Raw genomic sequence first — 16059 nt, 5'->3', positions numbered from 1 at the left:
GAAAACGCCCCGGCTCCCGAGCGAGATGTTCGACCAAGACCGGCGGCATAGAGGCGTCCCCAAGCCGGCGCGACAAAGCCCCGGACCCGCCCGCAGCTCCCGCCCCGCCGGCTGTGACGGCGCCGGGCACCGGGAAGTGCTTCCGCCCGCGCGTCTCCGGGGCCCGTGAGCGCGGCGGGGCCCGTGAGCGCGGCGGGGCCCGTGAGCGCGGCGGGGCCCGTGAGCGCGGCGGGGCCCGTGAGCGCGGCGGGGCCCGTGAGCGCGGCGGGGCCCGTGAGCGCGGCGGGACCCGTGAGCGCGGCGGGGCCCGTGAGCGCGGAGCGGGGCCGGGCCCTGGCGGAAGCGCGGCGTCGGGTGAGGCTGTGGGGCTGGGGCACCGCTTCGCCCCGGGAGCAGGTGGGTCAGCGAAGGGAGGAGTGGTCAGGCAGGTACCGGTCCCGGAGCCCAGGGCTGCGATTCTTCCTGCTGGAGCTGGGCAAAAGCCTCCGTCGTGTTCCCCTTGGGCCGGATCAGGGCTGGAGCGGCGCCCAGTGACCGCTCTGAGGGGAGGGAGGTGCGTGAGGGGCGCCCCCAGTTCCACCGCCGGGTAGAGCTGCCGTGTCCGGACCGAGGGGGCTGCGCTGAGCCGCCCTTGTCTGTTGGACAGAGCCGCGTGCGGGGAAAAGAAGTGGGATAGCCACCCTGCAGAAGTTTGCTAGGGTAGAGTCAAACAAGTATTTTGACCGTTCCATCATGACTTCTCCGTGCAGCTTGCCCTAGTGTGACTGGTCACCAGCAGGAGATGTCGACCCCCCCTCTGGCCGGGGCGGGGATGCCTCCGGGCGCTTTCTCCGGGACGCAGGCTCAGGCTGCCAGGGAGGTGAACACGGCTTCCCTCTGCCGCATCGGCCAGGAGACCGTGCAGGACATTGTCTTTCGAACCATGGAGATCTTCCAGTTACTGAGGAACATGCAGGTGAGAAACAACTATTTCGTTTTATACACGCAACTTGCCGTGTTTTTGTCACCAACTGCCAGTATATATAGACTCAGGAGATGCCTTAGGACGTTTAGAAAACTCGGTCAAACTGCTCTGAAATGGAGGATTGGTTGAAGAAGTGATATATACTTGCTTAGTCCTGTACATTAAGTGAAATTCAGAAATGCTGAATTGTCTTTGCCCCCATAATAAAAAAGCTCTAAATACGCTTAGTAACTGTTTTATGTGTAATGAAGTCTGTTCATGTGTCGGTTACGTTTCTCTGTTTCTGTTAACATATGGGGAGTAAATTTAGAGTTATTTGCATCGATATTTTTCTGTAATATTTTCTACTTATAACTTTTAATTTTCTTAGAAAAAGCGACATAATCCTTATTTGTGTCTATTTACTGAGAAAACATACAAACTTCTGATGTGTTTTCTCTGTGTAGAGTACAAGATAAATGACCACACCCACTCCTTCTGTATTTTCATGACTCCCATGTGTCACTGAGACACAAAATCTCAACCCCAGTCACAGCAGCATCATATTTAAGCATTGTGAAGACACTCACTGAAAAGTCAGAGGGATTGACAATGACAAAAGTGTAGAATACATGAGGGTCTTTGATTGAGCACATAAAATATGTAATTTTGCTAGTAAAGAAAATAAAAATTTCAGTGGTTGCTGTGGGAAAAGTGTGATTGTCTTATTTTAAAATATACAAAAACCTGTCCGATGTCTTTATTTATTTCATGTGACAGAAACTTTACTGTAATATTTTTAATGTTTTGGTTCTTTTAAGTTACCAAATGGTGTTACTTATCATACTGCAACATACCAAGACAGACTGGCAAAGCTGCAAGAACATCTCCGTCAGCTATCGATACTCTTCAGAAAACTGAGACTAGTCTATGACAAATGTAATGAAAACTGTGCTGGGCTTGATCCTGTTCCCATAGAAGTAAGTATCTTTGTTTATATATAAATTGCAGATCAGAGTTACCACTCTGGATAGCAACTCATCCATCTTCCTCATTTGCAGGAGACTCATAACACATTTTAATGATACTGGAATTATTCAGTGGACCGAATTCTGTTTATTAATTAGAGCTTGTTGAAAGATGGTGAAACTTAGTGTCTAGTTGACACGGTGTTCTGTCATAAGTTTGATTTGGTCTCAGAAGTCTTTTCCAGCCTAATTGGTTCTGTGATTCTATGAAAGCAAATTTAATTTAAAATTTTAACCTTTTTTCCTCTGGCTTCTTGGTACCTTCACCAGTTTGTTTTCCCTAGGAAGAAAAAAAGAGGATCAGGGCAGATTTTTAAAAAAAGTGGGAAGAAGTGGGAAAAAGCCTGCTTGATACTCTCACCTGTCAGCGTGGCTCCCGAGTAATAAGTATTATTTACTTTCTCTGGCCAGTAATCTGTGCCTCCATAGTTCCCTCACTCAGCTATTCCTAACCTGCTGGCCAGTATGAACCCAACCTAAATGTGCAGTGCTGATAGAAAAGTTGCAACATAAAACTTCCAGGGAAGAGGATTGGCTGAAGTTTTTCTTAAAATCTTGTAATTCATAAAATTTTAAACGTCATCTTCCTCATAAGTTGTTTCTACTTTCTAGTAAGACTCTTAAACCCTGGGTTTTGTTACAATTTGAGTCGCTCCTGCTCTATATTAATCAGAACTTTGAAGTTCTTTAAGAACTGACCTCTGGATTCTGAGGCAACTTTATTAACAGTCTTTTGATTGTCCATTGTAATCATATAGACATTGTATTTGAAGCGTGAGTCTCGTAAGTGAATAGAGTAAAGAAAGGAAGAAGCCCATTCTGTACAGAATTTCTATTTCAGTTAACAGTTTCAGTTATTACTATTTCAGTTAACAGATGATGACTTTTGACAAGGGTTTCAGAGAAATGTATCTGGAAACCTGACAGCAAGAAAGGCAATAAGTTAATTTTCCTGTTTAGGAAAATAAAACCAGTTCTGACACTGTGTTGACTTGTGCACAATAACCAAATACTTGTGTCCTCTTTAAAAGCTTTTCATGTGTCTTATTTTCCCATATCAATGGAATTACGTGGGGTTGGATTGGTTTTTTTCTGTAACTTTTCACATTTTTTCCCCAATATCAGGATGGGAAAGAATCTCTATAGAGAAAATAAGTAGTCACTTCAGGCTTTTTTAATGCTAGGTTTCACTGATAACGTAGTCACAGCAGAGTTTTTTTATAGATAGTTGGGGTATTTTTTTTAATCTTCTTAGTCTTTCCTTCCCTGAACTTAGTAGATGCCTGCCTCCTCATGTTTTTATTGGTTAGAGTGAATGACAGTAGTACACTCTTGGATCAGTTTTCTTAAATAATTCTTCCAGTAGTTCAATAATAGCCTCAATTGTATTATTTAATGGCCAATATTCTAATCATGTCTTTACAGAATATCAACAAAACATTTTTTTTGCACAGTCAAGAGAAGTCCATAGCTACTACTGTTGCTTATTCCATTATTATTGACTTAAACATTTTCATACGTTTTGTTAATCTGTATGAATGTGTAACAGGTAGTATTAACTTTCTGTTAACTAACATAGCAAGGCATGAGATAATTGTGGAGATCTGCCTACAAAGGTTAAATTTACTATATTAGGTATACTTCTGCTTTTCTTTGTAGGTTTGTGTTTTGTTTTTGTTTTGTTTTTCTATCACCTTTTCTGAAAGATAGGGAAATTTTCAAGGGAAATGTTCTCCATTGAATGCTACTTTATTTTTCCATCAGAGTTTTTTTTCCAAGAGCATATAGCAGTCCCACTACTTCTTTATGGTCTGCAAATGTAGTAAGTGGTCAACATTTGCTACTTTTTCATGGCAGAGTTTAGTGTGGTCACTTTGTCCATTTTGCTAAGCTTAATAAGAATGGATGCAAAAATTTTTGTATAGAAGGAAATTACATTTTTAGTGGGTTAAATTAAAGTAAATTTTTCATCAGAGTGCTGAAGGCTCTGAATGCTTTGTAATATTACACCCTAACCTAACTAAGAAGTTAATAGGCACTTGATGAGCCACTTGTTCCCAGGCTTTTAAACTATTGTCTTCTTTCTCATTTTTATTTTTATCATTATTAGTCTTCCATTTGTCTGTAGTGTGTATGTGAACATGTATGTAGTTTTGCATAATTCAGGACAGAAAAAAATGTCAGTCTATGGACTTCATGGGTGTATTAACTTTTAAGAAATTTTCAGTAGCTTGGGAGTGTTCTGATACAGAAACAAGTATTTGTTTTGTATCTAGTATGTTTCTTTTTGATTTATTTTTTTTCTAAGAAGGAATCATTTAGTAGTATTCATTTAGAATTCTGTATCAAGGAATTTTGGCAATATCAAGGAAATTTGTCAGAGCTTATGAAAAAGACAGCGCACTATGGTCTTCTCCAGCCTAAACCAAACTATGATTCTGTGTGTCTGAGGAGATCATGGTGAGAAATACTTACAGAAAAAAACCTCATTTTAGGTAACTGTGGGCCTGGTCTTAAGAGTAGCCAAACAGAGGCTCATTAAAACAGCAAGTCATAACTAGAGTATTAACCAAGTCACTATGTAAAGCCAGTCATATTTATGTTCAGTATATCACTAAAATGCTTTATCATAATGGGAACATCATGTTTGTGGTTTTATTTCTTAGTGTGGAATAGTAAATTTTAAAATCCCAATCTGCAGAATTCAAAACTACAGGGATTATCTATGATAAACATCTTAAAATGGAAAGACTGGCTTCTGCCTGCAGTTATGAAATTTCTTTGGTCTAGACTTGGTAATGTGTGGAATTGTGTCTTTTTGAAGCACATTGTTTTCCTGGGAAACCAACTGAGGTCATTGCAAGGCCTTTAGGATTGAGGTGGCAAGCAGGCTTGTCTCCACTTTCTCTGGGGCAGTTAGAACCTGTGGAGAAAATGAAAGTACTGTATATTTTTTTTTTCTTATTTTATTTTTTTTTCTTTTAAGCTGACATTTCTTATCTTCACAGCAACTTATTCCATATGTTGAAGAAGATGGCTCCAAGCATGATGATCGTGGTGCTGCAAGCCAGCTTCGTTTTGCTAGTGAAGAGAGAAGGGAAATCATGGAAGTAAATAAGGTAACAAAATTGAAATTAATTTGCATACACTGAGAAGTGTCATTTTTACATTACAAATTCCTAGATTTCTGTACTAAATACAGAATGTGTGATGACTACCATCAAAACTGGAGATAAATACTTTTTATTTATAAGTATTTCAGTATTGACCTTTTAGTTAAACAAATATTTTTTAGCTGTACCTCTGGCAGTAGAGTCTAACAATTTTAACTTGTGTCTCTTTTAAAACAGACATACGTTCTTTTGAATACAGTGTGTTATATTTATGTGTAACCTAGATACAGACAGTACGAACTGAACTAAGGTGCCCATTGAGCTTATTTATCTTTAGAACTTAGGTGTTAAAATAATTGATACTGAACACCAGATGTGTAATTATTATTACAATTACGTGAGTTGGTAAAGAATTTTCAGGGCTATCTTTTGTATTTTGACAGTTTGAGGAAGACTGTTCCTTTTGTAAAGAGGGACATTTATTGAATCTTGGCACATTCAGAAAAAAACGTACTATGAATTACAAACGTTAAATGAGTTAAAATGTTACATTTTCAGTTTAAGTGCCATTGTGAAACTGGGTACAATTACTGAAGATGGATTCAAATCTAGAAATACTTATGCTGTAGTAAAAGCTAATGTAATATGGAAATTAAAAATACGTAGTTTTACCAGACCACAATTTTGAGCATTTTTTCTTCAAACTGGAAAGTACGAAGATAGGATTAAATAAATATTTCTAGCTGTAAAATCTGCAAATGCTCAGTAAAGAGGAGTTACAATCTACAAAAAGAACAAAAGACATAAATGAATAAAATTTTTATTTATTGAATGAATAATTGATAGATATTTGGCTTTTAAAATATTTATGATATTTTAATTTGTCTTCCACAATCATAAATTTTCATAACTCATTGATTAAGAAAAATGCATGTGTATTGTACAGGAGAAAATGAGGACTATGTGAATTTAGAGAAATGCAGTTGTCAGCTTTCCTGTTGTAATCTTCAGTGCTGATGTAGCAGTGTTGTATGTATTATATTGTATGTAAAGTTGTAGTGTGAATTTATGCACATTTATTTGCAATCTTTAAGTATTAATAAGCTTAACTGTCCATATTTGCTGGGATTTTAATAGTTCTATGACATGGTTTTGCCCTTGTTGTTGTACTTATATGCTAATATAGTTTTAAACTCCCTTGGTGTGATCTTGTGAAAATAATTTCATAAATTTTTATGAAGAGTTCTGAACCTTAGAAAGGTTGATGGTGTTACAAGACCATTTGTAGCAAACTAGTAATTAAGAATGCATTGAAATATTCAGGTAAATATAGGCTGAAATCCTGTATTTATACTTAAATGCCTAGATCTAATTTCCAGATTTTCCACAGTAAATCTTCACAAGATAGTTGAACTTTCTGTAGTAGTCTTGTGGACAAATACTTAGTAACTGCAGCAAAAGAAAGTTAAACTTCTTGTTTTTAGAAAGTTAACTGTTTTTTTCTTCTGTCTCCCTTGAGTTGTATAAGTTGAACCATTTTCAAAGTTCAAATTTTAATACATTACAGAGTAGGAAATGCTTTTATGACTAGAAATATATATTTTTATTTTTTTTAAGCAAATAAAAATCATTAGAATCAGATAATTGGTCTAATTTCTAGCACTAGCTGCTGGGTTCAACATAGGGGTTTGCTCTAGTTCTTAACTAGCACATGACAGCTCTTTAGTCCTCTCTAGTGTGTGATGTCCATCTCCAACTCAATTTGATGAATTAATTTTAGGAAAAATTCAGTAATACAAAATGTTGATAAAAATACTAAGTTGGGGAAACCAACATGATAGTTAAAGAAACTTTTAATATTCTTTACCAAATCTTCTCTTCCTTCAGCTCCTTGTCATGTTCTCACTTAATCATTTTTTTCTGTGATAGGCATTATTTTTTTTAGTCTTGCATGTTATTGGTACCAAAAAAATCACTATTTCAATAACCCAAGACTTTGACACTATGGTGATGTTTGAATTAGTTCTTAGACCTGCCATGAATCTCTTCATTTGGCCCTTCTTGCCATGATATCTCAGCCAGTCTGATTTCTTTATTGGCTCTGGATGTATGTCAAAGGCACTAACTGTCCCACAGTGTGGAACACTGCCAAAACTAGTAATAGCTCATATAAACCTTGTGGATCATATATTCTCACACAAAAATGTCCTCATTCCATGAACCACTGACTTGAAAAACAGCACCTTTGCTTTGCTACTGCAGGTGTCTGGGAAGGGAGCATCCTCAGTGGAGGAGGAGGGGAACATCAGGTACTTCTTCTATGCACCATCTCGTTCATGGGGCAGGAGAACTTTGATGTATCAGAGTTCCTTAAATTGCAGGAGCTTTTTGTGTCAGTGTTCTGTGATATCTTTTGGCCTTAGTTATTCTGCTGTATTAGAGTTACCTTTTAGGTCAGAAAGTTTAATGTGCTGACCTTGGCTATGTAAGTACTTGTCTGTTAATTTAAAATATAGATTAGTTTAAAAGGCAATGAATTTCTGTCCTAGCAATTCAGTAACAATTAGCAACTGTAGGTTTAAATAAAACCTATTAAGCTTTATAACACAAGGGAGTCTTGCCCACAATAAGAAGCTTGTACCATTATTACAAAACAAAACATTTCTTGAGCACTGACTACCTCTATCTCTTGTTTTAAACAATTTTCTCCTGCAGTTCCCAAAAATGTAGCTTTTATCTGTATATGTTTTCTGGACTTGTAAATTATTGAGGTGGTTGACTTTTTTGGAATAAATTACTGTTCCAGAATCAGTTTAGCATTTGAATTGGTCTTATAGTACATGTCTTGATCCAGTTTTCATTGAAATTAATCTATTTGCAGCAAGTGGAAGATGTTACCAAGATTTCCTCTCTTCTCTTCATGTTTTTCGAGTATTTAATGTTCTGTCTATCAAGTTTTTTACCTTTTAAGTCTAGAATCATTGCTATTATTTTCAAGATGTCAGGCTCACCTTCAGTCTGTGGTCTTGTAGTACATTTGATAGCATACTGAAACAGAAATACCAAATCAAAATTTGAGAATGATTTAATCTGTTTTCCTGCCCTATCAACGGTTTTCTTTACTCCTCACTTTTAGAAATGGAACAAGTATAGCTTAGCTTTCATTCATCCTTTTAGTGCTTCCATTTTGATGAAGCACTGAGGAAAACCATCACATAATTAGTAGTGTAAGTACATTTGGGTGAAAACAAAGCAAAATAGCATTTGGACATTCCAGGTGGCCCTTTAGAAAACAATCATATTTGATATTCTAATGTTCGTTAAGTGTTTAACAGTGATCTTGCTAAGAGAGATAAGACAATCTACATGGCAAACTTTTAAGTTTAGCTGTAGCAAGTAGCAAAGCTCTGGGCTTTTTTTGATAGCACAAACATTGTGCTTTGCAGCTGATGCTGTTTAGGACTATGCAGAAAACCTAAATTCTTTTTAAACTACCTTTCACACTATTTGCATGTATTTTAATTGGTTTTATATGTGCACAGTCCTTTTTCACCCAAAATAGGAGTGTGCACCAAGGAACATTTTGGCAAGAGGGGAAGAATCCAAGAATTACTTGGACAGCTTCCGGGCAGATTAATCTGCACAGGAGACAATTTCATGATCTTTTGAGTACCCAAGCTGACTCTCTGCCATGGTAGAATCAGAGGAATCAGGGACGTCTGGAGATTATCTGGTTCAGCCCCCAGTCCCAAGACAGTGTCAACCAGCAAAGTTAGATCCAGCTGCTCCAGCTTATGTCCATGCTCCAGCATTTGAAATATCTGTAAGGATTGAAATTCTGTCTTTCCTGGGCACTTCTTAAGGCTTGACTTTCACGGTGAAAATTTTCCTAATGTTACACTGGAATTTTCTTTATCATAACTTGTATATTCACTGCCCCTCATCCTTTTGCTTTGTATATCCAAGAAGAGTCCAGCTTTGTCTTTCCTGTGAGCTTCATTAGGTGGCTGAAGACAACACTGTGATCCTGCCTTATGGCCTTCTCTGCTTGAGATTGAACAAACACAGCTTTAATCATTGTGGTGGCCTTCCACTAGGCCAGTATGACAGAACTTTGTATTGATACCCAAATTGGACAGTCATTCTCCAGAGTCAAGTAGAGGAGATGTGAGAGGTACTCATCTGACCTGAGAGGTACATATAATATAGGGCAGAGTGCAGTTTGTCTTCCTTGTTGTAAAAAAAGATCTGCTGATAACTCATGTTAAACTTGTTAGAAAGTATCAAAAAGGATCTTGAATCCTTTTCTGAAAATTTCATTTCTATTCAGTCAGCCCTATGCCTGTGCTGTTGTATGAGTTTATTCTGTGTGCAGATGTAGGATGGTTGCTTTAATTGAAGTTCCTGAGATAGGTGTTGGCCTCTCTTTCCCACCTGAGGTCCCTCTGAATCAAACATCCCACCAGTGAGTATCTTTTTCAGTTTCCCCAGTTTGGCATTGTCTGTCAGTTTGATAACTTTGATATAGCAATTAGGTCATTAAGTGTGGATTAGCTATTAAGGAGGATATTAAGAATATTCAGCTTAGCATCACTCCTTAGAAACTCCAAGAGTAACCAACTAGCACTTGGTCTTAATACTGATGATCCCAGCATTTAGAATCCCATAGTCCAGCCAGTTTTCCATCAACCCAGTAGTTCACCTATCAAAATCACATCTTTCCAATTTGCTCAAAGGCAATGAGAGGCTGTGTCAAAAGCCTGACTAATGAATGATTTTACTTTATGAAAGTGAAAAAAATTTGCCCTCCCCTTGCCACACAGCCAGTCATTTCGTGATAGAACGCTATCATGTTGGTCAGGCACAAGGCATACTTAGGAAATCCAGTATGACAGTTCCCATTCACCTTATCATTATATGTCTGGATATGACTTATTGAAGGATTTGCTGCACATTCTTTCTGGAGTCAGGAGTTAGGCTGAGTAGCCAGTAGTTTTCTAGATCGCCCTCCTTGTCTTTCTTGCAAATGAATTTAAATGTTTCCTTTTTCACAGGACCATATCCCCCATCTCCAACAGAAAATTAAGAAGAGTGATCTTGTTATGTCATAAACCAGCTTTCTCAGCATTCAGATGCATTTTTATTCCAGATAATGAATTATTTCCTTCTCAATTTTGCAAAAAACGTTGCACACAAAATTTTTCACATTGCATCCTGTATCAAAACTGTATCACACTTGCAAAGTTGAAAAAAGTTAGGAAAAGGTGAGCATAAAGCTGCCTGTAAATTCTCAGTTGTCTCCTTTTGTCCTCATATAGATGTATATTATATAACCCTTATTGCATTATCACATTTGATTCCTCTTCCCCCCCTTCCCATTTAATATTCTGGAGGAGTCCTTTGAGCTATTCTGCTTTTGTGGCAGACTAGGCGCTATTTAGATTGAATCAGTATTGTAGTAAATAAGATTATGAAAATCCTGATTTCTGTATTGCGTAATTTGCTATTGAGTAAGCAGGGAATTTGGGAAGGAGAAGGAAGGATTTATTGTGTGTAGTGAGTTACTTACTAAGGCAGCTCTTGGGAGCTGAATTTTTTTTTTCTCTGCCACAAATTATCTGTGGTAGTTCATTCTTCCCCTTATGGCTTGTGTTAGCTTTGAATATGTGGGAAGCTGTTAAAATATGAAGTTTAGAGATGAACATGAATCTTAAATGTCTTTGGACAAAGTTGGCAGCACTGCAGTTTTATCTGTAGTGTTCGTGTGACTGAGTTTGCCATCTGTAACTGAGGATCATAGATCTGTGGGATCTTCATGTTAAGAATGGGGATGTAACACTGAGAAGTGTGGTGGAGAAGCACCTTGGGGAATGAATAATTCCATTACAAGCTACAGAGCTTATATGGTGCTCAGTAAATAAGACCTCAGACCTCATTGTTGAACAATAAATAATTGGCATGAAGCAATCATCCATCTATTTGAATGAAGGCGCTTATTCCTCTCAGAACAACAGATCAGTGGATAAATACAATCCTGTTTGGGTCAATAGGTGAAAAGTATTGAGCTTGCAGCAGAGCACAGACTGTCACTGATGCTTCTCACAGCAGCCTTTTAGTACCTACAGGGGGCTTATAAGAAAGATGGGAACAAACTTTTTAGCCAGACCTGCTGCAATAGGGCAAGGGGTAATGGCTTTAAACTAAAAGAGGGCAAATTTAGATGAAATATAAGGAAGATATTTTTTAGGCTGAGGGTGATAAAACAGCTGTCCTGAGAGGTGGTAGATGCCACATCCTTGTGAACATTAACAGTTGGGCTGGACCAGGCTCTGAGCAACCTCATTTAGTTGAAGATGGCCCTGCTCATTGCAGGGTTGGACTAGATGACCTTTAAAGGTCCCTTACAGCCCAAACTCTTCCATGTTTCTATACTTCTGGGAAAGAACATGATGCAAGTTCTCTGTAGAAGAGTCTTAATCAACAAAGTAAACTTAATTTTTAAAAATTTTGCTAAGATTTATGCAAGTAAAGATATGATGGTTATTAATGTTTAATGTTACACAGAGACACTGAGATGTCATCCTGGCCTGTACTATTGCAAATCTTGAATAGAGCATACCTAGCACAGCATTCAGGAGAATGGTCTTAAATGTAAGATTTTCATGATGGAAACAGATCTTTGCTTGTTCTTTTCCTTAAGCAGAAGAAAAGCCTGTAAAACTTAGACAAGTACTGTTGATGTTTTTACAAGCATCACTTGGAGTATAATCTTACTCTTTCACAGTGTTTACATTATTTTCTTTGCTGGAAAAAGGGATTTCTAACAAATGGATTGAGTGCAGCATAATGACTCACAGTGATGTTTTAGTTTTAAAATTTGAAGGATACATGAGCTTAAAATGAGCAGAGAGACAAGAACACTGTGCAAAGGAAGGTTCTGATACATCTCTGATTGTGAGCTGTGAATTTGTCTAGACAGTACTGATTCCTCATGAAATGCAAGTGAAGCAAAAATTGCTTCTTGTAAAAAATATATTTCAGTCAAAGTTGAAATTACTATGTCCTACTGAACCCAAATCTGTATGAAACGTGGCAGGTTCTTTATGGCAGCTTTTCTTCCTTTGAAAGATAACTATTTTCTGGATGTATGTTATGGTTCTCCCACTTAGTTTCATTGATGTGGGTTTTGTGCTTCAGTAAATGTTTTCATAAATTACCTACCTGACCTAAGCCAGCTAAGGTCTCTGGTTACTGGAAGGTGCAGTCCTTGCCAACTCCATCACAATGGCCGTAATACTTGCAAGGTCCGTCAAAATGGGCCCCACTGAAGATTAATATCACCAAAGAAGGCCCCCTAGGGTAGATTTTCAGCCAGATCACTTTTCTGACAGGGAGAGACTAACAGAAACAGTCCTGACAGATGTAACTTGAATTTAGGTCTCTTAAAGTCATTATAAACTGCCTCAGAATTTCCCTGTGCTATCTTTAAACAGATAAAGTCAGAAACTGTAGCATGTATGTAGGATGAAGTACTTTTTCTTGTTTCATACAACTGCTAATCCTGAGAAGCAGTCTAGAGTTCAACTAAGTCATTTCAACAGAAGGAGGAAAGAGTGGGAGACAACTTGCAAGCAATCTGTTCAAATGAAAATTTGTCACTGCTGCAGAAGCTGCTTAAAGATTTTGCCCATTTCCCAAGAAGGCCATTTCACCTATCTTTTCAAGGTTAGACTTGAGTTGAGATGTTCTTACTGGCTCAGCAAAGTCTTAGGCAGAGGCCAGCACTTCCAGTGGTGCAGAACATATTAATTATGTAGTACTTTGTGGTGTGGACCACTGCCTGTCAAAGATCAGTAACAAAGATCACTGTATGCATTTCAATTAGGAGACTGTGCTCTCTGAAGTGGATTTTTTTCTCCTCTCTTTATTCTTCCAACAGCCTAGCAACCCAGAGATGGTGCTTCATCTTAGATGTTTTTTCTGGCTCCAGAAAACGTAGAACTAAGAAATTAGCTCTTCACTAAAGATGAGGATCTAAAATTATCTTCAGATAAATAAAGAAACAAATTTATACTTACTGTCCTTACAGATGCTTTGAAAATGAATGAAATCTAGTCTGAAGGTTCCCCTGTCTAGCATCAAATAAAGATCAAACAATTTACAGAGTGATAATACTTTCACAAGAAAGGAAAACAGAATTACAGAATTAGTCTTTTGGGCATAACTTACACAAAGTTCATGTGAGTAGCAGTATTTCACAGTACAATTAGACATGAATGAGGAGAGAAAACAGTCTGCCTCTCAGAGGTCAATGGTTCTTATTTCTGTCTGTGACTTCAGTTACCATCACCAGTTGTTCAGCCTTCATTTCCATTGATGAAGGTTTTGAAATACCTTGAAATGGCATGGCCTCAGTATTAGGGAGTTACAGCTTGCATTAAACTAGTAGTTTTGATGTAAAAGTCACTGATTTCTCTAGGATTGAATGTTGAGGATGGCAAACAGAATTATGTTAAAAAATGCCACAGGTATGAACATGCTGGTTTATCTCATCCCTCTTGTGCTTTCTCAAGCATCAGGATCTTGCATTTATGACCTTTGGTAGGAAGACAATTGCAATTCTGTCATTTCAATGCTGTGGTAACTACATGCTTCTTAGCTTTCTCTCTTTAGTTAGGAGCTGAATCTCTGCTGTATGTTGTGAAGTCTTGGATCAGCAAATGGAAAAGAAAGAAGCATTAGATAAATGTACATATTTACCTTTAAACCACTTTTTAGCCTGTCAAATGCTTGGTTAGGAATTCTGTGAACACATGAATTGTCATGTGACACATGACACATGAACTGTCCTATGTATGTTTTTGTATCCTTCTTGGGAGTGTAGATCTGAGTGTTGTCTCTTTCAGTGTCCCACAAAGTCTGTATTCAGGAATATTTCCCTTACTATGTTCCCTATGTAATCTAAGCCTGATTATCATATTACTTCAGACTGTTTTTACAGGTCTGATGTGAATAGGCCTCCTTTTTTTCTCTGGACTTGTTTCCCAGCTGACGGGATGGCAATTTAAAAATATTGTTGTGTTTACTACATCAAAGTTCAGGAGGCTAATTTTCAGGATATTGTTTCATTTTCTCTGTGTTCCAGTAACTCTGGTTGTATTACTGATTTGAGTCATGCTTTTCATGTATTGCCTTTCCTGTAGTACAAATAACAAAGTTACATCAAACCTGAAACATTTTGTTCTGTTTTGATGGAAGTCTTTCCTGTGCTCTCACTTTACTTGGAACTCCAGACTTCCCTAATGAATAATTAGTGTGATCTCTAATGTTGGAAGGCTGACATCCTGTCAAATCAGAATGAAATGAAGGACAAACTGTGTACTGCTAACAACCACCTAACTTAGTTCTCAACAGCTTTGATTTGAGCAAAAAAATGAATAAATGATGCAATAAGTATGGGTATTATTGTGAAACATGAAAGCTTAGGGAAATTGTGTGATGTCTTGATGCCCTGATCTTTCTTCTGTAGAGACATAATTTTTAAGTTTTGGCTATGGAACCAAATAAAAGCTAGTTTGCTATTCTCCTATTCCTCCAAATGCTTCTGCAGTTTGCAAAAACAAATATATAATTTTAAGGAATTCAGCATACTTGGGAAAACCTTCTTCAAGACAGGACTCTTAACACATCACAGTTGACCTACATAGCAGAAGGGCTGCAAAAGCTTGATTTGTTTCACCTATACCTTGTGCTTTGTTCAAACTTGTAGTGTTAATGCCTCATTTTTCTCTAAACCAAATTCATAAAACACATAGTCACATCAATTTACCTGCTCCCCAAATTCTTTCTTCCACTTTAGGATGTTCTGTTCTAGACTTTTCAAAGTGAGGACTGATCTCCACAAGCCTCCCACTTTTGAAAGTATCAGGTGTTTTTACAAAAGGCTGCTGTGACATGAAACAGCATTCCCCCTGTAGCAATGGTCCTTAACTTTTGAGGCTTTCTTGTATTTTTAGAATGTGCTTTAAAGGGGCTGTATTATCCTACTAATAGTGCTCACTGACAGCTGAGAAAAAGATTTATATAGCATTTCATAGGACTATAACTTGTTCAATTTTTGAGTGCACTATTTGAACTGATCATAAAAAAAACTTCTAATGAACTCTTCCCACAGAAACTGAAACAGAAGAATCAGCAGCTGAAGCAGATCATGGATCAGTTACGAAATCTTATTTGGGACATAAATGCCATGTTGGCAATGAGGAACTGAACAAGGAAAATCAAACTTTGTAACTGAAGAAGATACAAATCTGTTTGGATATACTTATCTTCCTTGTAAGAAATAACATGGTTTTCCACAATTACTTTGCAGTAATGTTTGAAAACTCTTCAAGACTGAAATGTTGGGTCATTTTCTATTAATGTAAATGCTGTTGGGTATTTTTTTTTTTTAGAAGATTCATCCTGTAAGTTTTACCTGTGTGATTCTGCTGTACAGCCTCAGTAATTTACTGAGTACTCAGTAATTTACTACAGTAGCAGTTTGGATTTCTATGCAGATAGAGGTTTTATAAATAAAATGTTTCTGTATTTTCTTTACAATACGATTAAAATTTATAAAAACATATGTCTATATGCCATTCTGCAGTGCAAATAGCCTCTACAGAGAGGAAAAGTTGCAAGACAGGAAAGTTGCTCCAGTAAGCTAGAGGGCTGAAATCAGCCATCAGATAGTGCAACTCAATCTGCAGTATTTTATATATTATCTGCAGTGCAGTGCAGAGCAGGACAATCCCCTGCCTTGCCTGGCTGACCATGCTGTGCCTGATGTCTCCAGGACAGGGTTGGCCCCCCTGGCTACCAGGGTACTGCTGGCTCATGGTTGATTTGCCACTGAACAGGACCCCTAAGTCCTTTTGCACAGCACTACTCTCCAGCCTCTCATTCACCAGTCTATACACACAGCTGTGGCTGC

The 16059-nt window shown here is 38.0% G+C and overlaps 1 protein-coding gene across 1 annotated transcript; it reads left to right on the top strand.

Annotated features, from left to right (window-relative positions):
• The first annotated feature begins 246 nt into the window (after positions 1-246).
• Positions 247-15535, top strand: MED30 (mediator complex subunit 30). The gene is given in 6 exon segments (XM_023921406.2): positions 247-396; positions 750-955; positions 1765-1923; positions 4980-5090; positions 15259-15349; positions 15352-15535. Coding segments are annotated over 5 exon segments (561 nt in total). The 5' UTR covers positions 247-396; positions 750-781; the 3' UTR covers positions 15378-15535.
• The last annotated feature ends 524 nt before the right edge of the window (positions 15536-16059 follow it).

Source organism: Cyanistes caeruleus, chromosome 1 (assembly GCF_971803275.1).
Source record: "Cyanistes caeruleus chromosome 1, bCyaCae1.hap1.1, whole genome shotgun sequence".
Taxonomy (NCBI): domain Eukaryota; kingdom Metazoa; phylum Chordata; class Aves; order Passeriformes; family Paridae; genus Cyanistes; species Cyanistes caeruleus.
This window is presented reverse-complemented; position numbering and strand designations above follow the sequence as displayed.